At 35.6% G+C, this 21,215-nt stretch overlaps 1 protein-coding gene across 2 annotated transcripts in view; it reads left to right on the plus strand.

Annotated features, from left to right (window-relative positions):
* IDE (insulin degrading enzyme) overlaps positions 1–21,215 on the plus strand; it is a 67,340-nt gene that overhangs the window by 10,068 nt on the left and 36,057 nt on the right. For both annotated transcript variants that reach the window (XM_035897310.1, XM_035897309.1), the window contains exons 3-11: positions 1,106–1,313; positions 2,136–2,305; positions 5,657–5,779; positions 9,367–9,479; positions 9,905–10,067; positions 10,707–10,799; positions 11,345–11,436; positions 13,038–13,118; positions 15,990–16,093. In XM_035897310.1, coding sequence (XP_035753203.1) covers positions 1,106–1,313; positions 2,136–2,305; positions 5,657–5,779; positions 9,367–9,479; positions 9,905–10,067; positions 10,707–10,799; positions 11,345–11,436; positions 13,038–13,118; positions 15,990–16,093 — 1,147 coding nt within the window. The remainder of the gene's footprint in view (positions 1–1,105; positions 1,314–2,135; positions 2,306–5,656; positions 5,780–9,366; positions 9,480–9,904; positions 10,068–10,706; positions 10,800–11,344; positions 11,437–13,037; positions 13,119–15,989; positions 16,094–21,215) is intronic.

The raw sequence follows: 21,215 nt of genomic DNA on the forward strand, positions 1-21,215 counted from the left end.
TAATTTTTTTAACAACCCCCCCCTTTCCCGTCAGTTTTTTTTTTTTTTTTTTTTTTTTACCATGTTAAGTTGTTGATGTGTAGAGGTGAGAAAATGCTGTAGTGCTGGAGGAGTTGGAGAGGCACTCCCTAACTCCTGTGATGCTTAAGTGTGCAAACAGAAATACTGGAAATAGAAGGGGAAGGCAATTACTTTGACTCTTTGAAATAATGGAAGCCTTTTCTTATATCTGAGGTGTTTCTCAGATGCTTGGAAAGTATGATGCGCACACACATAACTTAAGCATCCTTACTTATTACCTAAGCATTCTCTTGCTACGTTTGTAGTTGGGAGCTCTTGCTGCTGTTGGTATTAGGACAGCAGTACTAGAGTAACTTTGAAAACCCTTTTTTATTATGGAGATGGCTGTCACAAATCATTATCTAGTTCAAAGGACCTCAAATGTGGTTTTGTTAGGTACTATGACAGTAACAGCCAACTGCAGCATCCAGTTCCTGCACATGTACTGGAGAAGATGTATCTGTTGCCTTCATCTCTACTCTCCCATTGCACATCGGTGTACACGCCAAAGCAGAACTGCCAGACTCAAATTTCCACGTTTCTGGCTTCTATTCTTGCACGTCATTATTATCTTTTAATCTCTCTGCCTTCACACCTACTAGCTGGCCATCAGTAGCTGCTTGTGTTCAGGCAATTACAGGTTATCACTCGTCCTATAAACCACAGGATAAATACCTCCTTAATTGTGGTTGGCAATTGCTGCCTTTTAACACAGTGCAGTTATTAAAGTCAAGGTATAGAAGTCAGAACATTGTGATCTGCTAAGTCTTTACAGATTATGAGTCATGGACTTCAATTGAAAAATTGTCTCTACAAGGCAATGCAGGCTGTTTTGGAGAGGCAATTTGAGACGCTAATTGGTTCAGTTACTCATTCTAAATTTTTTTTTAAGATTGAGTTTAGTTGACTATAGCTGCACAAGTGTCTACTTACATCCACAGAATTGATATAATTGCCTGAGGCAACATATTTTAATACAAAGCACTTTAAAAGACTTAACGTTTTACTTTTTGTGAATGGTTACATGAAATTTTTCCTCCTGCAGGATCCTTGTCAGATCCCCCCAACATTGCTGGGCTTAGTCATTTTTGTGAGCATATGCTGTTCCTGGGAACCAAGAAATATCCAAAAGAGAATGAGTATAGCCAATTTCTTAGCGAGCATGCCGGGAGCTCAAATGCTTTCACGAGTGGAGAACATACCAATTATTACTTCGATGTCTCACATGAACATCTAGAAGGTGCACTAGACAGGTAAACACATTTTTTCCTACTTACTTTTTTGTTATATAGGTGCTATTTGAAATAACGTAAAACTTTTTTGATAGTTTTATCATTATGATATTAAAGAAAGGGTTGAGAGTGCTATCATTTGTTAAGACACCAGATATTTTTCATTTCAAAAGTTTTGCTCAGATTTTTTTCAGCTAGCAGAGTTCTTTACTGAGGCAGAATTTCAATGGTTGTGTTTACGCTGAATATTACACTGAATATTTTTGGATATGCGGGGCACACAATATGATTACGAACTTATGCATTGTGCAAATACCCTGACTGTGTAATCAAATGCTATGCTTCCCATAGAATCCTTATTTCATTGATAGCAAAAGAAAGATGAAGTCTAGAGATACATTAGGATGCCTTTAGTAAACAGAACTCACTGAAGTCTCTGCCCTTTGTTGGAGGGGACAGAAATTGAAAGCTGTGTAGGCAGTGAGGTAGAGTGGATTTTCCCTTTGGATTTTCCCTGGACGTCTGACAAGACAGATTTGATTTGCGAGAATAAGAGCCTCTTGCAGCTAAACTTCAAATCAGTAGAAATTTTCAGTGTATGAATTATGATGCAAGGTCCCTGATCTTCATAGTACTTTATACCATGAATATGTTGTTATCTGCATTTATAGATAAAGAAATTCAGAAATATAGTGAATCAGTGTCAAAACTGATAGAGAATTTATAAGTTCTGCATTAAAAAAATAATATATTCAGCTGTTCTCAGGAGGTACCAAGCTTCATACTTTTCTGTTACCATTTACATACAATACGCTTGACTTGAATTAAAATTTTTGTGTTTAGATTTGCCCAGTTTTTCCTGTGCCCTTTGTTTGATGAAAGCTGCAAAGACAGGGAAGTGAATGCTGTTGATTCTGAGCATGAGAAGAATCTGATGAATGATGCCTGGAGGTTGTTTCAGTTGGAGAAAGCTACTGGAAACCCCAATCATCCCTTCAGTAAATTTGGAACAGGTTTGTCAGAATATAATTATCCATCCATTGGAGTTCTGTGTAACATACATACAATTACTGTTTATATAAAATTGTTAAAGACAGACTGAAACAATTGCCTTTTCTTCCTTTCCATACATGTTTATTATGGTGCTTTTTCACATTTTCCACATCATAGACCAGAGCTAGACGAAAACATAGGAGAGGGAGCGATCCAAGACTTGCAGTACAGTGATGAAGCATCCTTTATGATTCTGATGATTACTGCAGTGAATGCTGTTTTCCATTTACTGGATTTGTCATAATTTGGTACTGTTAAGTCTTTGTGCATAATAAAGTGATTGAACTCTGTTTAAATTGTTGTTAGCTGCATCCTCTATTTGTTAACTAGTGTTGCATTAGGACTAGATGCTGGTGGCTAGGTTGAATCAGAAAGATCAGCAAAGTAATGTGAAAATTAGTGAGTAAGAATATAAAGTAAACATCCCAAAGCCTCAATTTAAAAAGCACTAAAGTAAAATACCATAGTTATGGTCAAAACCACAAATGTTTGATGCTTTGGCCCAAGTTTAAATTTTTTTTTTTTTCATAGAAGTTAGTTTCTACATGTATTTATTTTTGAAATTCTCAAAGTAACAGGGCTATTAATTCACTGCACTGTTTAATCCTTGCGCGTTAATGTGTTTTGTGGCTGGGTCAGTTTGCCGGATGAATAGTTGATGCAAATATTTGGTACAGTAGGATGATGGGAGGGCAGATAATGGGCTTTAAGGACAGGTTTCTTCTCAAGAAAGAGAAGAATGTTTTTGCACTTGTTGATGGAGGGCATAGTTGAGGTGCTGGTAGTCAGCTGCTACAAGAGCATGTTTACCATTGCTCTGTTTACCAATGGAGAGACGGTCTGAAACAGGAAAACTATAACTGCATTCTCCAAAGAGGTAAATTTGAAAAGAAAGTCTTGGAAACTACGTATTAACAGGCAGGCAAGCATCCAAAGTACATTCTGTAATCTCTGCTACGGAAGAGATTATTAAATTTTTATATAGCGCTCAGAAAACATAAGTGGAAGTTGCAGAAATAGTTTTCTACAATTTAAAGTTTTATAGCTGACACAACTGAAATGTTTTAATGGGGGGAATACCCAAAATGTGTTGAAATTCAGTAACAGTAGTCATAATCACCTCTTCTTAGATTAGGCTTTGATTCTGAAATTAAATTATAGCACATAGCCTTCCCGTAGATCTGACTTTGCAGTAGAGACCAGTTTTGATGGGTTTTATTTACCCAAAGAGATGACAATTGTGATGCCGTTCTAATGACAATTGCAGTCTGCATCCTTCTTATTGTTTCCTTTTGACCAGCTGAGATGTTAGTCTAGCAGAATACAGGAATGACACCATTTGATGCTTCAGGTCACTCCTCGTTGCTGTGCAGCCTGTTTGCCAGCAAGCCTTCTATTACTCTTTGTCTGTCCAGAGAACCAAACACACCTTAATCTTCCAGTTTTCTTGTTAGGATGTGCGTTTTGTCCCTGGATACCCCTCACCCATCTCCCTGAATTAATGCATGTGGTGATGGCAATTCTCCATCAGTACCCTCAACAGCGTTAAGTACTTTCCCAGGCACTTCTGCACCGTCTAGTGTCCATTGTCCTACAGCTACAAGGTGTCTCCTGAAGGTTGCCTCTTAATGTACTCCAGTACTTTAACAGCATAGTTACTGAAGTAAAGCTTTAGCTTTTATTTTATTTTATTTTAACCTGTGTATTGATTCGGTGAGAATAAACACAGTAGGTTATCTAAAACTTCTGCATTTCATTTGTCTTCAGATGAATACAGACAAAATATTTTAAATGTAATACCTTAATTATCCTTTTTAGGTGTCATTAAGAATCCTTGCTTTTACTCACATATGGACTTTGAGAATTAAAGCAATATATTGTTTCAGGCAGCCTCTCTATGATGATTTGTTGACCATTGCAGTTGTAATTTGACTTGTATCTAATGACCAAAATCTGGGCAATATTAGACAAAAAATGTCTATTATTTATGTAGCTAATTCTGCCTCATTGATTTGTATTAACTTATATGTGTGATTGTGGTATTTGTGCAGTGGGCATATATGCACAGCAGGCATGCTTTCCCAGTCTTTTCTCTCTTTCTTGCTGTTTTTCCTATAAACACACAAGTCAGCTTTTCTGCTACATGTTTATGCTAAATGTTTAGGTTAGATACTTGGATAAATTTCTTCACAGAAAGGGTTGTCGGGCACTGGAATGGGCTGCCCAGGGAAGTGGTTGAGTCCCCATCCCTGGAGGTATTTAAAAGACGAGTAGACGAGGTGCTTAGGGACGTGGTTTAGTGGTGGGATGGCAGTGTTAGGTTAATGGCTGGACTTGATGATCTTAAAGGTCTTTTCCAACCTAAATGGTTCTATGATTCCATGTTCTTGCCTTACCCTTCCTCCTCATCCCTTGCTCTCTTTTGTACCTGGTGTGGTTGTGGCTTCAAGAAGTTAATTGTTTCAATGTCAACAGATAAAGTATTAGTTTGCAGTTCTGGTCTGTAGATTCTGTTGACCATTTTGTGTGTCCGTGTAGCAATGGGAAGTGGAGTTGATTAAAATCCAGCGTGTTGTTCTTAGACTCTTAATTTTTCTGTTGGTTCAATTCTTACCTTTACTAAGCATGAGTTCTGCTTTGACTATAAATGTGGAGTATGTCCATAGAGTAAATTATTGAAAGCTTGATGCTGATGTAAAGGTTGCACTACTTAACAGGAGGGTAACTTAATGGAGAAAGTTTGGTATCTTCTGCTTATGGGCTTATTCAGGGAGAGTTGTGGTCGTAGTTCTCTCCCTCTCTAGTCCTGTTCCTCTACTGCAGCAACAGCTCAGCTATTTGTGAAGCAGAAGCTGAACAGTTGCAATTTACAAATCAAGTCTGTAAATTGGTAAATAGTTATTTAACTTAATTCACAATGCCACAAATAATTTCACACAGTGATGCCTATGAAAAGAGTGTGTATATGGGAGTAAAACCTACTCCAAATGTGCCAAAGAAAAACCTGTTTCTTCTTCTGAATTAGAGCCTGGCCTTACTTGCATTGCTTTGAAATAATCCATTCAAAATAAAAAAGTTAATTTGGAAGACTAAAACATCCTCAGTTTTCTTTAGGAATGTGCAGATTGTAAGTATTTATTATCTCTGATAAGCTGAGACAGTATTGATCCAGTTTACTGTGCATAGTAATTATTTTTACAGTTACTATCCATCTGGAGGAAAGCAGATTTATTAATTTATATTTTTATTTTTTAATTGTAAATTCAGAAACATCAAGTATTGTTAACTGGTTGGGGTTTTTTATGTTACAGGGAACAAATTCACTCTGGAAACTAGACCAACCAAAGAAGGAATAGATGTAAGACAAGAGCTATTGAAGTTTCATTCTACTTACTACTCATCAAATTTAATGGCTATTTGTGTCTTAGGAAGAGGTGAGTGCTGCTCTGTTGGTTGGCTAAGACTTTAAATGTATTTAATGAAGCGTATGCAAATGTCTGAAAATCTACAGGAGGGAAAACAGTAGAACTTTTACAGACTGACCAAATGTAATCTTATGTTTAGTGAAGTCTCCAAAGTAACTTACAGTGTATAAATTTGTGTTTATAAGCTTAAAATAGAAAAAAAATAAGCTGAAAATTTTAAATCCATTGTCAAGTCACCAGTTGCTGTTGTTGTATGTTTGTCTTACGAAGACTGACATCTGTCTAGTTTCAGATGTTGGGAGGGCTTTTGATACTGTTCTCCTATTTTAGACTTACACTTCCACTACAAAAATCTCTGTATTATCAAAGGATAAACCTGACCTAACATTTAGATAAAAACCCTTTACTTCAGTTTACTGCTGAATTAAATTAACAGAGGTTCCAACTGCTTAAAATCGTCCACAGTCAAGATGATATTTTACACAGGTTTGCGAAAAGCTTAATAACAGTGTGTTGAAAACAGTTTGCTTTTTGAAAATATGCTGGCAGACTGGTATTTGTATGGTGTTTTACAGTAATGCTCAGATGGTATGAATGGAATAAAATTAATCAGCAAAGTGAAATCTTCATTTACAACTATCTGTTTACAGGATGCTGAGTATGAAGTTGATTAACAAAATATACCTGTTTAATTTCAATTATAGCATATATATGAATCATTTTTTCTTGTAATTTTTTAAGGTGGGCAAACACAGGGAAGATTATACTTCTTAACTGAATCCAAGTTTTGTGCATATACTCACTACTGAATCAGTTCCAGGTGCCCTAATTCCTTTCAGTTCAGTTTATTATTGTATGTCACCTGCTGTGACATCACATATTGATTAGAATACGGTGGAAGTTTTTTTTCACTGTTGCAAGCTGAACAGTAGAATGTATTAGATTTTTTTTTTTTTTTTTTTCTTTTTAAAGGTTGGGGTATCAGACATGTTACTAGTAGGTATGTAGGTAATACCATCAGGGCTTAATGTATGTCATGTGTGAAAATGCCTTGCTTATTCTCCTGATAGTAGTGGAAACTTTTTGCAAGTAAATGCTGTAATGTTGATGAAGATAGCTTGTAAATATTTTTTAATATTGTGAATTTATTTTTATTGCTACTTAAGAGGTGCTTCCCCCTTCTGTTTTTTTCATTCTGCTTTTTTTTAGCTGTGCAAAATTTAAAAAAAAGTTTTATTTTCTTTAAAAATACTTGTTTATTAATTGAAGGTAAATAGATATTGATCAGAGTTTAAAACAATTGAATTAAAATCGTTTTCCTCATTTAACAATTCTGTTTGCAAGGTTTCCAGGCATCTTTTTTTCTCCAACTAGTTCTTCATGGTTCAGGCAACATTCCAGGACAGGCAAGATCTGCATTTCAAATATCAATAAAATGTACAAAATAGTCTTAAAATCTGTTACCTTGCAAATGTTTCTGCAGTTTGCACATGCGTATTTTTTTTACTACAATATACAAAAATTATTCTTGTTAAAAACCTGAATTTAGGTGGGTTTACTAGTAATTTTCCACAGTAGAATTCTTTGTGTGAGTTGCCCTTGTAAATAGTTCAATACTTAGAAAAATCTTGGGATTTTTCATTTCAATCTTATAAATAAATTTTTCAAAGGTAACTCTTGGGCTTTTTGTTAGTCTGCTTCTATACAAAATGCCATACAACTACCCTTATTTGTTATATTTAATTAAGTAGTTGTTAGTGTAATAGCGAAGTGCTATTTGGACAAAAGTTGCATCTTATTTTCCCTGAAAGGACACATACTTCTCACTCTGTTATTTGTTCAAGCAGGAGAATTATGCAATTGTTTTCCAGAAGGCTTTATATTAATGACTGATTTGGCTATTTGAGGGCTTGCCTCTAGCATCAAATTTGAAAATTTACAAGTTCCACATTCTTCCTGGCTTTTCTTTTTGCTTTTCAGGGAGCTTCACCCATAAAAAGCAAACTGCAGAAAGAAAACCTTGTTAGCGTTATTCCATAAATTCTTTGCTGAAACACTTGGCTATCAATGTAGCAGTAGTGCTAATAAATACATAAATAGTTAGAATTTCTGTAACATGAAAATATGTTGAGTTGCACACTGAAAGTCCCCCATGATCTCTCTGCTCTTCTACATTCTGAAATAAATGGATGTCTAAAGCTATGTGCAGCCGAGTAGTTATCTGATTTTTCCCACCACTTCATATACGTATGTAAAAGAAATAAAAACATGTCATAAAAAGTGGTGGGGGAATCGGAATATGATTTTTGTAGTAATTAGTAATATATATTCAACAGTTTTCTAAAATTAAGTAATGAAATCCAATTAATTGTTTTTATCTAATCAAAGCCAAATTCTCTGATTAATCATAGAACAGCTTTAGTACAGCAGTTCACATACAGACTTTTCAATGGAAACTTTTTCAGTAAGAATCACCCTGGCAACTGGAAATCTGTCTTAAAGAAAACCCTCACTGTACTTGTAAAGCTTAAATGAATGTGTATTTTGCTGACATGGATAAAAAATAGTGGTCTTTTTGTGAACCGCATGTAATTTCTATTAGTTTTATTGTGCAGTGACCCATCTTGGTTTGCATTGTTGTTTTTTTTTTCCCTGCACAGTTTTCTCAGTGTAGTGTAGGAGCACACATATGTTAGGCAGGAAAGATTCTGCTTTCTAAATCTAACTGGAATTGTGTTGACTAACAAGGTGACTGCTTTTTGAAATCTTCCAAGGATTAAGGTTGTACTTTGAGGCATCCAAGAAACGCCCAGTTGTTTCTTCAACGCCCACCCTTGAAAGGCGTGTGCTAAAAAACTTGACGGATGAGTCTTTCTTATCTTATTCTCACTTTGAGAAGCGCTCCAAAATGCATTTCTTTACGCAGATAGCTATTTTGAAGGCAGTATTTCAACAGAAACAGTATAGGTCAGTTTAGGTGAATTCATGCACAACATCAAATTCTTTCCCCAAATGGTCTTCCTCTTGTTTTTGGAGAGTACTGGAGTCACAGTCTGAAACTAGAATGGATGTAAAAGTAGAATTGGTTAAACAGGTCACAGATGTGTGTGAAATTTTAGGTCACTGAGGGCAGATGACCCTGGCTCACAGTGTACATGAAGTACTGGAGGTGATCTGAGGCTGAAGAAAATACAGGTTGTGGCAAAGACAGTTTCACTCTGGAAACTTTGCAGCTGTAATTCCATGTCCCTTAAGCTTTTTGTGGAATGTTTATTTTTGTAAATGTTCAATATCTGATGTGTCTTTTCTTCAGTTCCAGCTTAGATTCATCAGTAAAATTTAAAGATGTTTTTTCTGGTTACAAGATGTATTTTTATCATGGTTGAGGCCTTTCTATATTAAGTGTGGTGCTTATAGCACATTATAGTTCAAAACTTAAGATTAATGTAGATTTCCTTTCTGAAATTAATAGTCATCATACTATTAAAACTGCTTTTCTGTATAATTCATGTGTCCCCCAAAGAATAATGCAAAATCTGAATTTGCCAGAATCTTCAAATAATGATTATGCTTTTTCTACTGTTTCTTTATTCTAGAATCGTTGGATGAGCTGACTTGCTTAGTGGTAAAGTTATTTTCAGAAGTAGAGAATAAAAATGTCCCTATACCAGAGTTTCCTGAACATCCTTTCCAAGAAGAACATCTCCGGGTATGTATATAGAGATATATATTCCATCAGCAGTGTACACCTTAAATGATATTTTTTGTATTACACTAATACATTGTGCACTTCACTACTTTTGTATCAATGTCCCTTTGAAGTTCCATATTTCTTTCTTAATTTTCTACCCACCTTTTCATGCTGAGTCTAGTTATAGTTCTGTATAGTTTATAGTAAAAGTTGTACCTTTGGTTGCAGCTGTAAGCAACTGAGAGATAACTAATGCTCTTTTTGTTTGTGTCGTGAAGGGCTGAAGTGTTGCCCTAAGTTTTACGTATCTTTACTTTTGAGATTTTGCTGATAGGTTTGTAATAAAATATGTGTGTGAAGGGAACATGATATGTCCTCCTGAGATGAATAAAATAATGAGTTTCTTTTTGTTTATGGATCTCCTTGTTTATTTCCCCCCTCAGCAACTTTACAAAGTGGTACCTATTAAGGACATTAGAAATCTTTATGTCACGTTTCCTATACCAGACCTTCAGAAGTACTATAAATCAAACCCTGGCCATTACCTTGGTCATCTGATTGGGCATGAAGGCCCGGGGAGTCTTTTATCGGAGCTTAAAGCCAAAGGTAAGTCCCTTGAAGGTAAAGAATCAAAAAGTAGTTTATTAAACAATTTTTTAAAGCTTAGCTACATTTCACTTGAAATTGACCTCTGTATGTTAAATTTAAAGCCCTTGACTGAGTAATTTGAGTTAAAAGTAATTTTGTGCTTTATTTTTGTTTCTGTGGTGGGTAAAAATAAATAAATAATAGGCACTCTAACTACCAAAGCTGTTATTTCTTGCACACCCCTTTATCTACCCCTGTTCAGAGAGTTACATGGACTTTGACATAATGATCTTGTCTGTGTTCTGTCACTGACTTAGAGACTGTTGTCAGGTCCCTTAATGCCTGGAAGACTGCAAGAGTGTTATCTTCTGCTATTTTTCTTTATATTACTGTGTTCCAAGCAGAAATAAATTCCCAGTAATCAAATGATCTTGAGTTTGTCATATCACTGAGCACAAAATCAGATAGGTCTGACTTGTGTTATGTTTAACTTGCACTGTTGCTACAGGCAATGAGGAAGAGAAGGAGAAACATGTAAAGTAGTCAAAATGTAAGAAAAAAAAAAAAAGGAAGAAGTAATGTTGCTGAAGCGTACAAAACGTAGCATAAATTGTTACAGATCTGTTTATGTAATATATTTTCTTCTTGTTTTCATAGGATGGGTAAATACTCTTGTTGGAGGACAGAAGGAAGGTGCTAGAGGTTTCATGTTTTTCATCATTAACGTGGACTTGACAGAGGAAGGACTTTGTAAGTGAAGCACTGTCTGCCATCCATGTTATTCCTGATCTGATGGGTTTATGTTTGTATCCAAAGATACTAATTGTGTTTATGGCTTGAAAGCCAATTTATTTTAACTAACTGGTTATTCTTCTGTGTTTAGATCCTCTCAGCATGTTAACACACTTCATCTAACATAAGAAACCTTCTTATTTGAGGTTATATTAATTTCACTAAGTATTTTAAAGTAAATTTCTTTAAAAGAAAAGCTGTTAATACCTTTGTGTGCTACTTACACTATTTAGACCTGAGTTAAATTATATTTATTATAAATCAGTATCTTATCATAAGACATGATCAATGCAGTTCTCAGAATTAGCTGGGGACCTAAACACTTATTTTAAATTCATGTCTGAGAAAAACATGTTTTAACTTTGCCAGTGGGATTGCAAATGTACTTAAATATCTTGATGTATCAGGGTGTAATTAAAAATAAAACCTTACATATTTGTCAGCAGAACTTTTTCTTTGTGCAGAACTGAATGAATTAGTTATTAAGTATTTTTTCTTTACAGTGCACGTTGAAGATATTATTTTGCACATGTTCCAATATATTCAAAAACTACGTACAGAAGGACCTCAAGAATGGGTTTTCCAAGAGTGCAAGGTACAATGATTGGTACTTGAAACATGTGGTGGTTGTATTTTTGCAAATTTTTAGAATATAAGCAGAAAGAGATTCCTTGGCTGTGGAAAGGGCCTTTAATAATTGCATGGTTATTAAGTTTATTCATTTTAAAGGTGCAACATGGCACAAATGGCAAGTACATTCAGAATATATTGTCTTCATGTAGATGTGAAATGTTCTTCTAGAGCTGTGACATTTTATGATGATACAATGGAGGTGGAGAGAGAAGTATCTTACTCTGTCCACAAGGATTTGCATAACCTTCCTTAGTCTTCACTGAAGGTGGAGGAGGGGAAGCATTTGCTGTGAGGGGTAACACTGAATTGGAAATTCAAATGGCTGTTATTCTACTCCTTTCTTCTTTCATGTGTCAGATTGTATAGTTGAGATTGTAAAGGCAATAGGACATTTAATCTGCTGTTTATTCTCTCACCTTTTTGAGAGGTGAACTAAAACTTTTCATGGAGTACTTTGGCTGTACACTTCAGTTTTTGCTGAAGTGTTCATGCTTCTTATAAACGTATGGTTCTGTGTGCACAGAGTAAAAATGTAAAGTATCCAATTAGAACTAAATAGTACTGCACTCCTCAGCAACAGTGTGAAATAAAAACAGAGGGTTTTTTATATGTGGTCTCATTGGTTCACTACATGTACTTGGGTAAAGATTTCTTTTTCCGTCATAGCTTTATTTGGTGAAAACTGTTGAGTCTCTAGGAATTCTGCAGATGTGTTCCTTGCGTTTTGACACTGTATACCTGTAAAAGAAGTCTCTTTACCCTCTACTAAAGCCTCAGTGGAATTGTTTCACTGTCATTGTGAGCAAATACAAGATTTGAAAAAGAAAGAGGTAGTTCCATCCTGCTATCTCATTCCTGTGTCTTTCCCTTGCTCCTCTTATATCCGCCCCAGCACTCTTGAGGCTTTGAGGTGAGTCAGAAGAGCTGGCAAACTAGTTTGAAAAGAATCTGCTTTTGAGTTTATTTTCAGCTGAACTGTTGAATTAACAAGACTCTCTGCATGATTTCACAGAAGGATAGACCGTCCTTGTTATTGGCTTTATAGTAGAGCTCTTTAATTCACCCTTGCCGTTGTATTCTAAGAATGATGTGTTCTGTTTCTGTGGCTAAGAGCAGAAAGAAACACACTTTTTCTCTCTCTAAACTTACCTTCTGGCTAGCTGAACAAAAAGGAAGAAGGAAAGGCTTTAGTTCATTAACACACACCAAGCATTGCACTGAAACACTATGCATTGGTTGTATCAAAGTTGGTGTGTTCTCAAATTATCAGGAAATGTAAATATATGAGCTACAGGACAGATTTTTTTTTTTTTTTTTTTTTTTTTACTGTGAACAGGACTTGTGTAACACTTCATATTGTGAGACTATCCAGAATTGCTTGTGAGTTTTGTGCAACTTTAATATTACTGAAAACTTGTGTTGGGTACCTGTCTAACTACTATAAATTGATACAACAATACTCCTTCCTTTTCTCATGTTATAAAAAGGAATTAAGTGCCCAATAATTGTTCTTGAAATAGTCTTTAATATATGCTTTTCAACCCTTGCTATGTTGTTTCCTAGGATCTAAATGCTGTGGCATTCAGATTTAAAGATAAAGAACGACCACGAGGTTATACATCAAAGCTTGGAGGAATGCTGCATGTAAGTGTGTGGATTTTGTTCGTTTGTTTTAAATATAGGAATCATTTAGCAACATGTTTGATTATGCTTTTAATAAATACAGGTATTGTGAAGGTCCTTTGCCCTTCTTGAGCTTGAAGCTAATATGCTGCATAGATCTTAGTGTTAGCAGTCCGTAAGTCACATTTCCTTCGCTCCCTACTGCTTTCACTTGGTAGAACTGATTTTACAGTAGCTGGAGTTGCTATTTGATCTGTTTCAGTGTTTCTTAAGACATATGTACCTTGCCATTCTGTGTCTACCTGATACCTAAATGTTCTCTAGGGAAAATAGTAGAGGAATAATATTTTATCATAAACATGAGCACTGTGTTTCTCAGTGCTTCCATAGTTAACAATGTTGAAATACTGCAGCAAGCAGAAATGTTCGTATGAAGACTTAGAACTTAGAAATGTTTGACTCTACTAATGTGGTTACTGAAAGAATCATCATGTAGCTCATACTTAGTCTTTATACTTCCTGCAAAATTCAGTTCCCTCATTTTGCAGTAAGGGAAGATGTAGGTGGGGTTTTTTTGTCTAGTGAAATTCATGCAACTTCTATACATTGCAGCCATTCTCTGTCGCACATCTAATGTCTACATCTACTCAGAGGCATTTTTGGTTTCTTTGCAGGAATTTCCTTTAATGCTCCTACACCTTTAATTTGTAAAGTCTAAACTAATGATCTTTAATTTTAGAATTGTCTTTCTGTTTAATAAAAAGCGTTAGACTTAACTGAGAACATTTAAATGGATATTTAAAGGAGCTCCTGTTTTGGATGCTCTCTTGCTTTTGTTCTGTCAAATGCATAAAATCTCCTTAAGAAATGGACTTCTGAAACAGTCTTTCAGTGGTCTGTATTTGTTGGATCATGCCTGATTACAATTGCTGTCCCCAAAAATCAGGCCAGGAAGTTGCCAGCAGTGTTCCAAAGAGCGGACTATTGATTCAGGCCTTTTTTTTTCCCCACTGCTTTTCTTCTGCTGTGCTTTGCAGGATGAATGGTAATTCTGATTTTGCTGTTAGTTGCTTAAACACTAACAGAAAAATAACTTTTCTGGTGCTCTTTATTGCCTCTGAGTCATACTAAGTTTGTGCTTTGAATTAACCAAGCTAGAACTGTTGTTCGGTGATCTCATGTGCTTACGAATACTAGCTGTTTTTCATAACTTGGAGAGGAACCTGTTTATAAGTTAGCATGAGTAAATGTAATGTCCTAAATAGTTACGTATTTACCAAAAGGATTTAAACAACCTTTTTATTCAACAAAACAGATGTTCATCTTTAAAGCACATTTGTGCTGGTGTAAGGAGTCACCACTAAGGTCTTGCTGTCATTCTATTTCGTATTTGTCATGTGTAGGTTTGACGTTTTCCAATTAGTTGTTCCCTCATTTGCAGTACCCTTTTTTCTTTAGTTTTGTTTTGTCTCTATTGTATAATTTTTAAAATTTCATTTTAATCTGATTGTTATATGCAGATTGTTTTAGTCTGTTTTATTTTAGTTACATTATGCTCTGACCTTGCTGAAAAGTAATCACAGAATCAGAATGGTTGAGGTTGGACTGGACCTCAGGCGGTCATCTTGTCCAACCATCCTGCTCAAGCAATACAAAAATAGCAAAGTAATGAAATAAATTTTATGTTCAGTTCCAGTCAGTGGGCAGGCTGTGGTCTGTGTTTGTAAAGGAAATAAAGTCACAAAATCTGTATTGCCTTGGTAATTTCAGATTAGAAGTGCATAGACTACTTAAATCTCCCCTTCAAGTTGCTTACTCTGCTTAACTATAGCATGTAGTTAAATAGCATTCTTCAGTGTACGATGAATCTTTTGGAACAAGACCTTTCAAATTCTGGATTTTTAGCATTCACATTTGAATTTTTTATAACACAGGTTTGGTTCATTATCCTTTGTCTCCACACACCCCCTGACCCTTTCTCTTTTCCAAAATCCTTTGTGCGAGTTACTCTGTGTTCTGGAAGCCATTCCACTGTAGTTTTTTCTGTAATGTATGTAATTCAGAAGGCCATTTTACAATAATTCTGGTCAAAAAAAGTACACCTGTATGGCAAACTGTAAGTACTCAGTGCTTAGCTTACCTGGTATTTTTCGTTGGTAACAGATGTTTATCAACAAAGTTTTCCTGTTTCCACACTAGTCATTTTCAGAGTAATTTTAACTTTTTCGTCTTAAATTGTGATGTACTGAGATTTTTTCAGTTTGATCCTAAATAAAAAATGTTAGAATTAAAGTTGTATAAATTTGTATCATGCTTTTAGATAATTGAAATGTACTTTCCTTTAAATTACTGTAAATAAAAATTGAATTCTGAGAGAATCCTAAAAAACTTAGTGGGGTGGGTTTTGGATGGGGTTTAGTTATTTGGGTTTGGGTTTTTTCTTTTTCTTTTTTTTTTTTTTTTCCCTTTGTTATGTTTTGTCTTTCCGAAATGCACTCTAGTGAGTACTTGGTGTTCTTTTATCTTTAAAAATATCCTCCAGGGGTCAGCATTTACCATGTTATTTTTACTTCAGTTGCTTCAAAACAATATTTAAAGGTGGGTGACTTTTTATATTGAGTCATAATATTGCAAGAGAAAAGAGTGGTAATATGCAATACATAAAATTACCTAATATAGGAGAAGTATGATTGCATAGTTAAAGTACTACTCAGTCCTGCTTAGTTTCAAGAGAAAGATTTTAAGACATCTGTGCACTTCTAATTTGAAATTACCAAGGTAATACAGATTTAGTGACCATAAGCGTACTTTTATTTCCTTTACAAAACAGTAGTTTTTTCATGCTTAGTTTTTGTTTAATTCACTTACGTGTTTCTGGGCTTTGTTTTTTAGTATTATCCTATAGAAGAAGTATTGGCTGCTGAGTATTTGCTTGAAGAATTCAGGCCTGATTTAATAGAGATGGTACTGGATAAATTGAGACCAGAAAATGTCCGGTAAGTTAAACTGCAATAACTTGTATTTTAACCCAAACATTATAACAAAGCAGATGAACTAATGGAAACACAAGTTCTTAGGTGTCTCTTACTGCTCCAAAGTAAATGTCACTGAAAAAGAGCTAGTTGTTCTGTGTGTGAATGTCTCTGCTCTCCATTGAAAATAAGCACTCTTCAGTGCATGCAACTCTTCCTGTTCAGACAGAAACGTCCTTTCAGTCCTTTCTATGCAGGATGTCTTCCTCAGACTGAAATAGTTTTTAGGAAGATACTCAGAATAGCTCAACTGTTACTGAGAAAAAGCCTAGTAAAATTATTCTGCCTCACTAAATTCTTGGGACATTTTATATGGAATGCTCTAATATTTATAATTTGGAGTTAGGTCTGGAAATCTGTAAAGAGGATGGGTTTTATCTTCTGTATTTATTTTATTTTCTCTATGGAGAGCTATGAAACTTCATGCAGATTAGCAGACCCTCTGAAAAATACCAATTTATGTGGGTAGAAATAGCTGTGTCTTTAGCTGCTAAAATATCTCAGACTTCCAGAGCATCTCTTTGATGTCAGCGTGACCATACTGCATACGTGCTTTCTTTGCAGAGTGAGCGTGTTGCAGTACAAATTTCAGGGCTCAGTAATTGGTCAGACTAGATGTTGAAAGGAAGAGGGGAAGCCTTTCTCTCTCCTGTGCTTTTGAGGATCTGTTGTCACCCAAGCAGGGTAGAAAAGGGAGGCCAAAAGAGCAAATGTACCTAATGTCTATTTGAATACCTAAAGAACAATAGTGTGACCAGGATGAGGGAAATAATACTTTGCTGAGCTGGTGATTTACAAGTGAAGGAATCTAGAAGTGGAGAAGAAAATGAAGGCAGGTGAAAAAAGGGTGCATTAATTGAGGAGGAGGAAGGGCTGAGCAAAGGGTTAAGGAAGAGAGGAAGAGCTTGGACCAGGAGAACTGGCAGAGGACATCATGGGGGTAATTTAAGGAGGGGATATGGGTATCTGCGGGGAACTAGCACCTGAGTCAAGGATGGATAGAGAGGCTGGCTAGTGGAACTGCTGGGGATGATTAAGTGCAGATTGGGTAAAAAAAAATGAGAGGGAGATAGGAATTGGGACTATCAGGTAGAGTGGAGGTAAGAGAGCAATTTAGAAGAAAAGATTATGTCAGGCTTAGCAAGGATGTTCAGCCGAGAGTCCTGAATCATGGAAATGGGGCAAACAGAAGAGACAGAGAGAAGAGGTCTGAGACAAGGAGCCTGAGGTAGGACTGCTGGGACCAAGCTTAGAGGAACTGAGCAGAAAAGCCTGTGCAGACTAAGTGCAGCATAGTCTACAAAGGGCAAAGAAACTAAAGGGCAAAGAAACTAAAGTTTATCAAGTCTTGCTAATTTTTTTTCTCTCTCTCTGCAGTTGTATGCTTTTTTTCCCTTTTTTCCCCTTTACAACTTCTGTTTCAGTTCTTACAGAATAGAAATGTTCTGGAATTACATGATAAGATGCCAGTACTATGTATTGCTCTGCCTGACCTACCAATGTAGTTGGAAGGTGTGTAATGAAAGTAACAGGAATCTGCAGAAAGACGAAAGTACAGATTCAACATTAAAGCTGTTTAATGCTGCTCAGGAGAACTGAACTCCTCCTTTGCTTTGTGACAAGCTTCCTAAATGGCATGAGACGAGCTCCTAAACCAAACTTTTCACAGTGAGCCAGCAATTACTCATTCCCTTTTACTTTCTTGAGGCCTAAGATCTTAAGGCCTGACTAGAGGGGTTGCTGAGCACCTGAGTCCACAAACAACTCAACAGAAGCTTTGCTTTTAATCTATCATAAAATGCGAAGAATTAAAAAAAAAAAGGCATTGAAATGAGCATGTAAAATGACTGGGAGCTGTATAACTTCATGAATCTCTGTATGCCTCAGCTTCCTATCTGAAAACAACATCTCATGGGATATTTTAAAATATTAAATCAGTTCCTGTAACACTGAGTGCTGTGAAAGGGACACTTCAGTAATTCTGTTCATTTGGAGAAAGAGGTGAATATTGGAAAGAGAAAAAGTAGGGTCATAGACTGAGCAAAAAATATGAAATACTGAATAACTGTTTCTTAATTGTTCTGTGAACTGAACAGGGCAGAGGTTCAGTAGGATGGTATGTAAATTTGTGTGTATATATATATCTATTGTGTCGTACATTCTAAGTGCTGGAAGGCTGCATGGGCAACGGTTACACTAGTACTTTGGAGCCTGAATTTTTCTTTTTTCCCCAGTGGGGTTCTTTTATTAAATCTTTTGAGTATTTTGTGATAAATTGTAATACTAAATTAGTAGTGTAGAGAGATTAAAGTGTGTGAAAACACAGAAACAAGCTCTTGCTTGTGATTCTGTGTATCAGTCTTACTGCATTTGAATACCTGTTTATCAGTGGTTTGGAAGCCAGATAGATGATACAAAAAATAATTGGAGGTGGTGTCTGTTTCTGAATATGTTGCACACTAACATTTTCAGACAGTGTTGGATACAGAAGGACAGTGAGGCATGCATTCATATATTTTTAGAGTTTATATATTTCAGCTTTCTGAAATTACTGTGAATTACTTAAAAGTTTGGGCACAAATCTTCATTATGTTTGTATGACAAAATCTGTCTTGTATACTCATTTCGTTTAAGATGCATATTACTTTATTTTCAAAAAAATTTATTTCAAATAATTATTGGATAAAGCAGGATAAAATAGTATTATGAACTGTATTTGCAAATGTCATGGGGTTCTGGTGTTTCTAGGGGTATACGAGTAATGGTAAAATAAATGAAGCTGCCTAAGTCAGTGACAGTAGTTGCCATAGTAATTAATGCCCTTTAAAGAAGGGCCTATATCTTTGTGTGTGGGTGTGCGTCTGTGTAATGCGTGTGGGATACTGCAACTGAAGCTTGAATGTTTTGAGAGATCATATTTTGAACAAACAATACTTTAAAGAAAATTTCCAGGTTCTCTTTCCTATTGTATTAAATACTTCTATTTTTAATGTGTTTCCATGTTGATCTATTGCCCAACATCTTGGAAATTTGAACAAGAGCTTACCTTTAATATAAACATGTTTTTTACTAATTGAAAGAGATAATATATAATTACTTTGTCTCTGAAGAAAGCTTAACCAAATTCCACATTAATTTGAACTTTTAACTGGTTTTAGAATTGCTTACAGGCAGTACGTGAACAATTTTTTTTATACTGATTTAGTAAACAAGCTACAGGTGCTTAATCGGATCTGATGTTTATTATAGTTTCATATAGCATTAAAAAGTGGCTCTTAACATTGTAAGAAAGCAGTCAGCATTACCTCAGTGAAAGATAGCTTTCGTAATGTAAATTGGGTCTTTGTTATTAGCCAGAGAACTTCCAAAGCATCTGCTCACTTAAATTTTCAAAAATTCCTACAGGAAATTAATATATGTAAATACATTCATAGACTCTTTTATCAGTTTATCAGAGGCTGCTTGATGCCACCGATCATGCATTGGGTTTCTGTGTTACTCCTGTTCCTGGCTATGCCCTTCCAGCTGACGGTACGTCAGCATAAAATAGCCATGAGTAACTTGTTCAAAAGTTGTTAATGTGAGAAAGGAAAGTGTAGAGAATGCAGGTGTAGGGAGAAAAGTCTATAGAATGTGATCAGAAGCACGGGAATAGCAGTAACAGTTGTTAGAATAGTTTAGAATGTTACATAGTGTGCTTTTTTCAAACATGTAGAAAACATAGCTGTTTCACAATGTTCTTCGATTTTAGTTAATAGAAGCCCATGTTTGTACTTGCAGTTCTGTGTTCCTCTTTGTCCTCAGGTTAAACAAAAAGAGGCAAGAAAAGGACAAGATGAGCAAGACTCTTATTAGAGAGAGAGGAAAAAGTACTTCTAAAAAGACAGGGAATTTAGCCGTAACTTAATTGAAACATTAGTGACCAAGAAAAAGAATTGTTTACTATTATATGTATCTTTTATATATAGTCATTTTGTAGGGTTACATCAGGCTTACCACATTTGACAAAGTGACATGCTGGAGATGGGAATATTCTCCACACTTGGTAATTCTGGATTAATTTTAAACAAAAAAAGGATTTTTTTTTTTTTCAAGACAGAACACATCTAGAGCAAATACCAACTGAAGATGATCAGCTTTAGTATTTGAAGCAATGGGAAGCATTGATCCTTCAGATAATGGAGATAGTTGTTTAAGCTCAGCTTTTCAAATTCAGCCTGTTTTGAATGCTGTGTATGTGACTTTTCAAGTAGCAAAGTGTAGTACATTTAGACTGGAGAGGCACAGGGGTGGGGGTGTTTTGGAAACTAAATTTGATAGAATAGGTATGCTTTTCTGTACAGAAGGTCTCGGAGTTTTCATAATGGAAGAGTGATGGTGGCATGGTGACTGAATCAAGAAAGCTTGTGATAAGAGAGGGATGGTCATCTGGTAACTTCTGTGTATGTGGGTTTCCATGTAATCTTGGGCTTTAAATGTCTTAGGTCTCACCCTGCTTTATTCTAGTTTGTTACTGTGCTTTCTTTTTGGATGCTGGAAGAAGTATGTTGCATTTAGTCTTCCCTCAGGACTAACCGCATTGTCTCTTCGCTTTACCTGGCTTAAGAAGTAGATTATAATGATTATGTGATTTTAAGCATTTGAATAAAAAAGCTAAATATTGTGAGATAAAGGGACTTTCAAAACTGGAATATACTTGGGTTTATGGCCTCTTCAGTTTATTGTTAAATAAATTATATATTCTTTTTCTTGCAGAGATTTTAGTAGGGCGTAAAGATAGTAAATACAAGTAGGTTAGTTCTGTGAAACCTAAATACCCACAGCTATGCCTACAGCTGTCCTGTTAAGGCTTAAATATAAATACGTACAAACTAGAGAGTGACCACAGACTGATTAAATGCAGTTCTAAGAGCTGAATTCAGCAAAGCACTGATACTCTAACGTGGATCGAATGAGGCCTGCAGGAGGCCTATAATGATGGAGCAGCAGGCATACTTTGAGTTTGAATGGTCTGTGGTCAAAGTAATGATAAATTTATTGCTTATTATGCGTAGACTAACACCATGCTAGTGTTTGCTGTTGCCAT

Source organism: Egretta garzetta, unplaced genomic scaffold, assembly GCF_000687185.1.
Source record: "Egretta garzetta isolate BGI_Z169 unplaced genomic scaffold, ASM68718v1 scaffold56, whole genome shotgun sequence".
In the NCBI taxonomy this organism is placed as follows: Eukaryota; Metazoa; Chordata; class Aves; order Pelecaniformes; family Ardeidae; genus Egretta; species Egretta garzetta.